The sequence below is a fragment of the Oculina patagonica genome, chromosome 8, assembly GCF_052425735.1.
Source record: "Oculina patagonica isolate OP01 chromosome 8, crgOcupat, whole genome shotgun sequence".
Classification (NCBI taxonomy): Eukaryota; Metazoa; Cnidaria; class Anthozoa; order Scleractinia; family Oculinidae; genus Oculina; species Oculina patagonica.
The window spans coordinates 8842895-8854509 of record NC_135765.1 but is presented as its reverse complement, the minus strand read 5'-3'; the positions used below and the strand labels follow the sequence as shown (position 1 = coordinate 8854509).

At 39.5% G+C, this 11615-nt stretch overlaps 1 protein-coding gene across 2 annotated transcripts; it reads left to right on the top strand.

Moving 5' to 3' along the window:
- Positions 1-8283: 8283 nt before the first annotated feature.
- On the top strand, positions 8284-11299 carry LOC144662477 (uncharacterized). 2 transcript variants are annotated; one of them, XM_078523287.1, is made up of 3 exons: positions 8284-8449; positions 9111-9170; positions 9874-11299. In XM_078523287.1, the coding sequence occupies exon 3, from the start codon at positions 9890-9892 to the stop codon at positions 10868-10870; it is 981 nt and encodes a 326-aa protein (XP_078379413.1). In that variant the 5' UTR covers positions 8284-8449; positions 9111-9170; positions 9874-9889; the 3' UTR covers positions 10871-11299. The 2 variants fall into 2 exon arrangements, with proteins under 2 accessions (XP_078379413.1, XP_078379414.1); XM_078523288.1 differs by lacking the exon at positions 9111-9170.
- The last annotated feature ends 316 nt before the right edge of the window (positions 11300-11615 follow it).

Below are 11615 nucleotides of genomic sequence, written 5' to 3'. Positions count from 1 at the left end.
CAAGGACGAGAACCAACAACAAACTCAACCCACAATGGCACCAGGCTGGAATCGAACCCGGGCCACATTGGTGGGAGGCTAGCGCTCTCACCACTGTGCCACCTTTGCTCCTCTGCTCTACTATAAGATGGGAGCCCCCGACTTTCACCGCTTCCTTCCCCAGGGCCGTACCTAGGATTTTTTGTCTGCGGGGGCAAACTCCGCTAAACTCCGCTGCGGGGACAAACTCCAATAAATCAAACACTATGTTAGAAATGGAGATTTCCTGGCGGGCGCAACTAAACCACGCCACCTGCCCCCCCCCCCCCCCCCCCCCCCCCAATAAAAATGATAAAAAGAAAAAGTGAAGGATTCAGGTAGCTGTTGAAAATGACGCCATAATGCAAAATTTATCTGGCAACAATTTGGTAGGGTTGGATGATGTGTCAGGAACTTGACATCACCATGGCAACGGCATTTTGACAGGAATGTTTTCCCAAATTTGTAATTTTGCGTGTTTCTGTCAATAAAAATTAACTTAAATGGAATTCTGTCTTGATTTAATAAAAGGTGGCTACAGTCTGGCTGTCAAGAAAATTGAATGGGGTTGAGATTTTTTTTTTTTTTTTTTTTTCTTTTAAGGACATGGGAGATTATTTGGCTTACTTTCAGTGGAAATGAAGTGCTTTCAATTTTATACTCATGGCTTTTATCCCTTCTACCTACCTACCCCCTCCCCCCCCCCTTCCATTTACTTTTGGTTAGTTTACCCAGGCTCCAACTCGCCATATCTACCGAACTTTGAATTCTAATGGCGCGCGCTGACTTGTAGAACAGAGGTGATCTAGTTTTTCATTTTGCTGTCTAAAGGAAGTTTGCCGGAGGACATCATTAAGTCCTATGAAGGTGGAAGTCTAACGATTTGCAAGTTTTGCGTCGGCTGTTATTGTACCTTAGAACAAAGCTTTAACGGGTTGAACTCTTGACTCGGTACAGTTTTGCTAGGTACAAATAGCGTTGTGCTTGCTTTAGACGGACGGCAAAGGTCTTCAGCCACATCAACTAGGACTCGGAACTAGACTTTAGGGCTGATTTGAAGGCGGTCATGGCGATATTCGGCTTGAACTCTTCCTTGGCTGGAGACTTAGAAAAATTCTGTTGTAATGTCCGGGGGTATTGGTTCCCTTTATAACGATTTTTTCCACATCCGGGGTATTACATTGTGAATAAGATGGAAAGGTTGCAAAGAGCGCAGCTGATGGTCGAAAGGAAATCACTTCAAACCCTTATGTGAGTAGAATTCTCTTCATTTGATGATTATTTTGCCGTTTGGCTAAGCTAGCAATCAGAGCGGCCTGTGATTCGATAGTCAGCAGCAATTCGATATGCGGGGTTTCCGGCCGTGAATTGACATGAACTATGACCGAATGGTCTCGCTGAGTCATGAATTATTTAGTTATTTTAATCCCGAATTCGTTGAAAATGAAGCGATCGTCGATGTAAAATGCTTTCTGATAGTTCATTTTAGACCATGCATGGATTTAGAAAGCTTTAGTCCATCTCTCGCTCCGGCGCTTTAAAAATTTGTTTTCATTTGATGTTATTTCATGTTGTAAACAAGTTAATTAAATTGGTAGAATTCATGATTTGAACAAAATGCCGTAAATGCAGTCTTGTTGGTTCATAAAGAGATTTATTAGAGTAATTTACGTTGAACATGAGCTACAACTAGTCGATTCATGCAAAGCTTCTTGCAAAAATATGTCTTTAGAACTAGAGCTGTGTCAAAATCTTTAGACACCTTTTATTAAATCAAGACAGAATTATTTTTACATTTTTACGGGTTTAAAGTACATTTTTATTGATTTTGAGTACTTTGCAGTGATTTTGGGTGGTTTTCTGGCATTTTGGAAAAATTTTGAAATCCAAGATGGCGGATCCATGATGGCGGCTGTTCAGAGAAGGTATATACACACGTACAATGAATAGGGTTCATAATAAAACTAGAAGCACAGGTAAGCCAAGCTCCCTCAGAGACAATCAGAAAGTAAAACTCGCTGGAATCGCTTTGAAACGGCCCCAAAATTTCGCCACGGAAACACAAGTAACAGACAGAAGAGGAGAAAAAAGGTCGTTTTTATTGCATTTCTTTTCCATATTTCGAACTCCTGTGTACGATCGTTACATTCCCATACAAACTCTTACGTTTAGGCTGTTACGCAATGCCATTTCATGTTCACGGCTCTCAACAATCTTGGGCTACCTGTGCTGGAAGTACTTACAAACTACCTCGTAAAGGTAGAGGTTTTGAATTATGCTGGCAAATGGTTTGTTTAATTTTAATTTTCAATTATCTACGTAGTCATTCCTGCTCAGTTTCTGTGTGTATTATATTTATTAAATTCTTTACAATTAAAAACTATAAAAAAGATATGAACACATTGGAAAGCGTTTTTTTTTTCTATGTGATAATGATAGCTAAAAAAAGATGCAAAAAAATAAATAAGTTTCACCGTAAAACTCTACACACAAAACTTGATTCTTCCTGAGTATCGGGTCGGCAAAATTATAGATCTTGCTGGCCTCGTATTGCGAGGATATTTGTATCCATTTTGGATTTCCATGGCAACGATCACCTTAACAACCAGCAATGTTTCTAAACTGTGGCGGCACAATTTGGTATTTCGGAAATATTTATTGAGTGACGAATAGCTTGCTATGGAGGAATTTCGTTTGAACGGTGCTTCCTATTTTCTTAAACAATTTTGAATTGCCTGTTTCTTTGGCAACCGGTGACGTAAAATATTTGTTCCAAAGCAAGCAGGTTCTGTAAACAGTGAGAAGATTTTTTTTGTTTTGGTTTTGTAGTTAATATCTAAAGGATAACTTGCGTCGATCTCTCTTTTAAGAGAGAAAAGCACGTCATATGTAGTCAATAATTCAATTAGTTTAGGCGTTGTCAGTTTCCTTGACAACCGTTTACGTAAAGGATTATGTGGGCCACGCCCAGTTATCAGCTAATACGAATTATAATTCTCATTTTTTTGCTGCAATGCGATTTGGACGGTTATCACATAGTGCAGATCATAACATCAGTTTTACAAATTTAATTGTTTGGCATTTAAAGATGTTTCAAACGGCTCAACGTTTTTGTTGTTTTCGTTTCCAAAACGAATGGTTACTATAGGAAAAACAAACGTAAATCCATGTTCAGTTGCCATAGTAGCCATGACCCTGACTACCAAAATGTTTAACAAAACATATTTTGTTGTCAAAGCAAGGAAATTCTGTAAAGAGTGAGAAGATTTTTAATAGCAACTAAACTAATCAACTATCACATTATAATTACCCACCCCTTACGACGCAATGCAAGTCATGCAGTTCATTCTTTTGGTTTTGTAGTTAATAACTTAAGGCAAATTATATTTGCATCGATCTCTCTTTTCCTCAGTTTAAATGGATTCTAAGCACGTCATATGAAGTTAATAATTTAGTTGGATTGGGTTTTGTCAGTTTCCTTGACAACCGTTAACGTAAAGGATTATGTCGAGACCAAGCCTAGTTATCCGATATACGAATTATCATTTTTATTTTTCTGAAGGAATGCAATTGAACAGCTATCAAATAGTGCAGATCACAACATAGATTTTACAAATTTTATTGTTGGGCATTAAAAGATGATTTTTTTCTGTTTTGCATTAACGATGCATAAACACAACGTTTCTTGTTTTCGTTTCCAAAACGAAGAGTTACGTTATAGAAAAAAACAAACGTAAATTCATGTTCCGATTCCATAGCAACTACGACCACGATTAGGAAAATAATTTCAAAATACGGCGGGCATTGAAAGAGTTTTTTCGATGACGTTTGCCTCAAAACATGACAATATTGTTGTACGTGTGTATAAGTTGCTATGGAAATAAAGTCAGACGAATTTCACTAAGTGCGGAGAACAACCCAATAAATAATCGATGGTTGCCAAGATTTTCTGCATTCCGCCAGCAAAGGTGAAAGTCGAATGCACAGTGAGAAAAATGGCTCTTGCAGAAGCAGAAGGCAATTTTGATTACTCTTTCCTTGGAAATGAGGACAGGCATTTCAACAATAGTGGTATGTATTTTTTTTACACATTTTTTTAATCAAACAAAGCTGGCTGTGTGTCGGAGTTAGTTAATTGATTCTGATACGCATGAGAAGCGAGTTAGAAGAAATCTTACTTCGGGATAATGTGTTACTGAGAAATAGAGAAAATCTTTTAGTGTTAATTTATGTTAGAAACAGCAGGGGAGTTGACCAAAATTTTTTCGTTTGTGATAAATTCTTGATAACGGACTCCACCGTTACATTTTCGCAACTGCCCTATGCCATTTCACTTGATTTTGTTTTTTAGCATTATTAAATTATTAGCAAAGAAAATAACTAAACAACAATTACAGTCAACGGACACCTCACTATCACGGATGCCATGTTATTACGGAGAGAAGTCGAACTCCCTAGTGAATAAAAATTACTGAAAACAGCTCTCGCCATAACAGACTTCTTCTATTACGTTCACAACTTGCGGTCCCGAAGGTGTCCATTATGTGGGAGTTGGACTGTATCGATTAAAGGGACTGTGTCAGGGCTGAGTTAAGTTTATATGATAAAGTTTTGCCAAATACTAGCTATGTTTACAAAAAATTATTTCTATGGATCTAAATAACAAAACCATAGCTTCATTGCAACCAAATGTGTCCCCCGGCCGTTATAATTTAAAGTTATACGCAAACAAGATGAACTATAAAAATTGTTCCGCAGCCCAACGATACATCAAAGACCCATATCGCAATCCGTTTCAATCGTCGTCGCTTTTGGCCATGCATCTGTACCTTCTCTTGTATTTTGTGTGTTTTTGAAATGTTCCTTCACTGTTTTAAGAGGTTATTTTTATATCTCAACGAATTTGATGTTCATTTTCCATGCCTAAATTTAGCTAAAATCCGCGACACAGTTCCTTTAAATCTTATTTCTCGAATCTGTTTAATTTGTAACCGAGCCGGCTAGTTTAAATAGCATGCTTTTCTCCTCAGTTTCATTGTATAATTTTCCATATTTTGACTTATCTCAGCAGTTCTGCCCAGCAAACTCTTTAGAGGAACTAAGCTTTTGGAGTTTATTCTTGACTTGCTGTCGCAGCCTCGGTACTCTGCGATAATTTCATGGGAAGGGACCAGCGGACAGTTCAAGATCATAAACCCAAACCAGCTCGTACGTCTTTGGGGTGAAAGGAATGGCCGTAGAAGCATGACTTACCAAAAATTCAGCCGAGCATTGCGTTATTACTACCACAAGAACGTCTTGAAGAAAATTCGTGGACAGAAATACGTGTTCAAGTTTAATCTCCAGGAGCTTGAAAAGCAGTATGGCTCACAGGGAGTATCATTTCCCGCCACAAGCGACTCGACTGGCAACGGCGACAACGAGATTCCCGCCACTGGTGGCTGCATGTATCGTCCAATCGCTGAGCAGTTCAATCTCCAGGAGCTCAAGAGGCAGTATGGTTCACAGGGAATATCATTTCCCGCCACAAGCGAGACGACTGGCAACGACAGCCACGAGATTCCCGTCACTGGTGGTTACATGTATCAGCCAATCGCTGAGCAGTTCAATCTCCAGGAGCTCAAGAGGCAGTATGGTTCACAGGGAGTATCATTTCCCGCCACAAGCGAGACTGCTGGCACCGGCAGCTACGAGATTCCCGCCACTAGTGATTGTATGTATCGTCCAATCGCTGAGCAGAACTTTCCCGCCATGGGCGTTTTTGGAGTAAGTTCTTCCATGGCCTTCACGGGGCCGCGTGAACAACAAGGCATATTTTCCCTGCCTTATCCAAATTCACATTGGTCGTCCCACTGTTACAATCTTTAAGAAAAAGCATGTGCATTTTACGTCTTGGCTTGTGATTTTCAAAGGCATACGCGCACATTCCCGTTCTTTACCAGTTGCAAGTACTTTTTCTTGTTTTAAATTCTGATTGGTTTATAGCGCGGATACATCGAATTTTTGATAACTTTAGCTTTAATTTCAAACGCTTTGTAATGTTTTTTGCTTAAATGCGTTTAGGTGACCGCACTGGTCACCAACAACAAGCTTCTAACTACACCGTCAAGAGGCTTTTCAAGAGAGAGAAGTCAAAAGATAATTTGTATATTTTATTTCCCAAAAAAATATAATATATTATTTTTTTCCTAATATAAATAAACAAATTAAATAAAATACTGAAATCACTTTATTTAAGTATCAATGTATTTAGCACTGTTGTGCTAATTGTGGACCCTAAAAAAATAACCAAATATTGCAAATCGAGCATAAACTTGTTAAAAATTTAAACCTCAACCGGCAGGAGGCTGACCAGTTCGCTATTTACAAAGCGTGGAGGAGTTGAATTCGGGACGACCGAAGACAAATCCATTTAATGACAGGGAGGTGGATTTGAACCCGGGGTCTCCGGATTACAAGTCCAGCGCCCAATCCGCCTCCTAGGCTCGTATGCAGACTTTAACTTATATTAGCAAATCTTGAAATGTATCAGTATCGCCCCATGTTTTTATCCAAACTAGGCAGGATTAACTCCAGGGAAAGCGTTTACATTAATGAATGCTTCATTCAAATATACGAAATCAAGCTTTTCGACGATGTTTCACTGTGAAAACAGGGTCGGATAGTTGCTCTCCCCCAGCTGACTGACTCGCTACCCTTCAATAGAACAATAGATCAAACAACAGGAACAATGTCCCTAGCACCCAAAAACAATAAATGCGGCACCAGCAAAATGACAAGCTTGCGAGGGCTGCTACACTTGTGAAAAAAAAATGTATTCAAGAGTGGTTCTGAATCTTGTATGTGATCAATTTTGGAATAAAATTGTTTCATAGTTGATGAGCCCGAGGCTGTGTTTTGTGCTTATATTTAATATAAGAATAAGAATAAGAACTTTAATAGTAAACTCCCTCACAGGGCTTTTCAGTTACTATTTACAATAAAAAATAAAACTACTTAACTCTAACAAGAGTTAGGAGAGTATTTCAGGAGAGTATTTCAACCGTTGTTAGCGCTTCCAAATGTATCAACCACCCCCCCCCCCCCCCGTTTTACATCGTCGTTTTTGTGATCTAGTTTTTGTTCCTCACAGACCCCCTTTGTGGCAAATTTAATGCTAAGTGGTAACCCTGAGATGGACTAGCATCCCATTTAGGGTGGGAGGGGGGGGGGGGGGGGAGTGAAGTACTCCTAGTCGCTTCATACTGCGGAAACCGGGATATGCTCCGGCCTGATGGGCCATGCACAAGGCTCGACGTACACTTTACCTTATCTACCTTACCACAGTCCTTCAAGGTATTTTTTCTTACATTGCTCGGCGTCTTACCGTGAACATCACACAAAGTTTTTGGATTTAATTTTGACAACGTTTTTGACATCTTGACGTTCGCTTTCTCCCATTCACCTTGTATTTTGATTGGCCAGTTGAAACAGGAACCGTCAATTAATTTATAAACTTGCTTAAGTGGCAACGGAACGGCGCGCTGCAGACACGTGTACATCGTCGAGAGCATGAGCAAAACATAAAAATTGCGAAGACTGAACAAGTGCGCGCTGGTCTTTGTGGTTGTAGTAAAGTGCATTTTATTTATACAAGAACTTATGCCGGTTATGAGATGGCGTTTTCCTTTTTTTTATAGGCAAGTTCCTGTGCGTTGTGCGGAGAATCCCAATAAAAACACAGCCAGTACTGATGGCTTGTTTTTGAAGACTGCAAGTAGTCCGTCAGGAACTACGGCATGTTATCTGTTATAAGGTGATTGTGCGATGCAGTCTTTGTGTCACATAGCCCACGAATGACCACTGCTCAGTAGCTCAGTGGTTAGAGCGTGCGACTAGTGTATGGAAGTTCATGGGTTCAAACCTCATCTAGGAACTCAGAATTTTTTCCTGAGTTCTCTGATAAACACACGTCATTTCATTATCATTTATTCGTAATCTACCACTTAAATTATTACTCCTTCTACAATATAAACACGCAGCTCACGAGCATCATGGCGATTGTTAAAGCTTTCAGGGCAGCTTGTATGCTATACTCGGCTCGGTCAATGCCCGCTGCAGTTTCTATGCAGTTAGCGTGTTATGATCTGTTGTGGCTTCTCGTATGTCCTGTGAGTAATTGCGCGCGCGAGGTCCACGCGAGCTTTACACACGTTGATCATGTGACCTGCGACCACATGTCAATCACGTGGTGAGGCTTTGTAACGCACAATAGTATTTCTTTGCTCATCGAACAGTTCAGCTGAACCGTTGTCAATCTCTTGTCATTTTAACGCATCGTCTTCACCAAAATCTAATTTTATTATCCATCAAACGACGTATAAGAGGGAAAGAAGAGCGGAAACGATCAAAATTCTTACAGCAGCACTGGGCAGACGACCTTTACACTGAAGTGAGTAGAAATGAAACACGCTTGGTCTCGCTTGTGAGTCATATTCCGCTTTCAGATCAAGATATTAACAACATATCTTTCATCTATGTTATAATTGCTGTCTGCTAATCTAATTTAAAGTATTTTTTAATTATATGTTATCGAATAATCGAAATTGAGTTAGATTTCGTATGAAGATAAGGACATTCTGGTCGATTCTCACGCGACGCTTTTCCAAGCTTCACGACAAAACCGTTAATTTATGTATTGTTTTATTTATGATAATTCTCTGCTGGATATGGCCCATTACGCATAAATTAGCTTCACAAAAGAAATGCAGTGTAGTCCCTAATTAATTACCTTTTGTACAGTGTTTGTACAGGAGTCCGCTGAAATCAAATTACTTACTCCTGCGTGACTATGCATCGAAGTCAAATAGGTTTTATAAAATTGACCTGAATCAATCTCAGTTACCGTTAAAATATACAGTCAAAGCTCTCCTGGCGACCACTCGTTAGCGACAAGCTGTAAATATGACCACCATTCTAAAACCATTGTAAAACCACGTTTACCATCTTTATTATTTACTACTCACGTTTTAATTGTCACTCAAACTAAAAGCTCTCGTAAGCGACCGCGGCCACCTTTGGGAATTACCAACTTATACTTTCCTTATTTTTAGCTGGCGTGCAGGCTAAAAGGAGCGACTGAATGCAGGCTACTTGTTTGTAGGCTCTCGCAAGTGAGTGACCGCTCGAAAATGCTGATTCTTATAAGTGACCAATTAAACAGAAGTACACACTACTTGGTCAAATTTACCGGTGATATAGCATTGTCCGACAGATTTTAGTCTCCCACGCAGACGCTGTTTGCGCTTGTCACGTGAGGAGCCCAAAGAACGACTGTGTAGGAGGATATAAAAATTCTTGTTGGTAATAATCTCGAATTAAATGTTCAAGATGGCTTACGGCTGGAGAGAGAATTTTACCCCGAGAATGAGGTAGAAAGCTTTGTGCTAAAAGCTCTGCTATTCGACCATCGGTTACAAAAGCTCATTCACTTGCATGAATAAACTGAACGAACGTGCGAATGATTTTTATTGAAGTACGGGTCTTTTGGTCTTTTTAAATCACTATACTTATGACTACTCGCTCTCGTTTGAGCGAATAGTGAACCAGGCGCAGAAAGCAAGAGCGAGTAGTCTACTGTTTTAATGGACACTTTAAGGCTGCAGTCCAAGGCCTTTAATTTTGTGTAATTTTTTTACGCGATCATGTTCTATCAGGAAAACAATGAGAGAACCAATCAGATTTGTGGATTTCTAATAGAACACGGTTAAGTGTCTACAAAACTCAATTATTCACTGTTCTTTTCGACATTATAAATTTAAAGCTTGCAAGTTCTCTTTGCGATATTTACTCTTATCTGTATTTTTTTACATGCAGGGAATAGAAGAACAGTATGTCTGTAAGCGTGAAAGAAAGCCCGAAATCACAAGGAGATTACAGTAAACCGTCTGAAAACCACACAAGCAAGGATTGCAGCAAGAGTGTTGTTAATAAGTCACCCAAACAGAGACACAAAAGTGTCCACGCTGATATAAAGCCATTTAAATGCAGCGAGTGTGGCAAGTGCTTTCGTTTTAAGTCGTACCTTACAAGACATAGCATGATACACACCGATGTACTGCCGTACGCCTGTGACATTTGCCCGAAACGTTTTCGCTATACTCAATCTCTTAAACTTCATCAAATTACACACACCGATGAGCAGCCCTTCACTTGCGCCGAATGCGGCAGAAAGTTTAACAGCAGGCGAAGTTGGAGGAGACACCAGGTGATTCACACCAAGGAGAAGCCCCACAAATGCCTCACTTGTGGCAAGTGTTTCGCGCTTCATCAAAGCCTCAAGGAACATTTTATACTCATGCATACCAGTGAGAAGTCCTATAAATGCCCTCAGTGCGAAAAACAGTTTAAAAGGCCACGTGATGTGGTAGTTCACCAGAGAACACACACGGTTGATAAACCATACAAATGCCACTGGTGTGACGCGCGTTTTAAATGTTTGGCAGGCCTCAAAAATCACAAATTCAGTCACACCGGTGAAAGGCCTTACGTTTGTTCAATCTGCAACGCGACGTTTACACAAAATTCAGCCCTACGAAGGCATAAGATTCTAAAACATTCTAGTGACAGACCTTTCAAGTGTACCCAGTGCGAAAAGGCGTTTGCCCTCAAGCGACATCTTAAGGAACACGAGAGAATACACACGGGAGAAAAGCCTTTCGAATGCTGGGTTTGCTTGAAGAGGTTTAATCGGAGTGAATACATAAAACAACACATTCGTACACATACAAAAGAGGCACCCTATAAATGCCCTAAGTGCACGAAAACATTCATGCACCATAGCAGTTTAAAACAACATCTAAAACGACATTAAATAATCAGGTATGGTTCGTGATCGAGAAACTCGCTCAAGGCCCGCTTCGCAAATTAATGACGAATGCGAGTGCTCTAAGTGCCGAGATATTCTGAGACATGTTTTTCTCCTTTCTAGAACAAAATCCCTCGAGAAGCATGCGTACAATGAATGAATGGATGAATTTTATTAATAATGCGTCAAAAGTATCTAGCAGAGGAGAACCCTCAGCTAATAGTGGACACCTAACTAGGCTGTACATGTACATGGAAAACTATAATTGCTATTTTCGTAGTACGGAAGTGTCGATTCCGCTTAAAACTTAACCATGACAAACTGTAACTGACCAATGTCTGAAGTAAATTTGACGGCTACAGAAGAGTCTTCAAAAGACTGTATCGGAACACGTTAGAGTGACTTAATTTAACCCGTGAAACAACATCAAACAATTAGTGCCGGATAAATAGTTAAACTAAAAAAGAAAACAATAGAATTAGTGTCCAATAGTATTTTGTTGTTTTGACTATTTCACAGGTTAAGGAAAGCTAAGTGAAATCACATTAATTACAGTGAAAATACGAGAACCGTGAACACTTTAATAATACTTAGAAAGAAAAATTAGAGAAACTAGTTATCAAACTGTTCCAAAAAACTCTTGACTCCATCAGTGTCCATGTTTTAACATTTTCCACCATTTTGAGCTATCATTTAGTTTAGATAGTTTTAGTAGTTTTCTGCAACAATTTTAATTTCCAAGATTAATAAA

Coding starts and splice junctions, on each gene's coding strand:
- LOC144662477 (XM_078523288.1), top strand. CDS start 9,890: ATGTCTGTAAGCGTGAAAGAAAGCCCGAAATCACAAGGAGATTACAGT.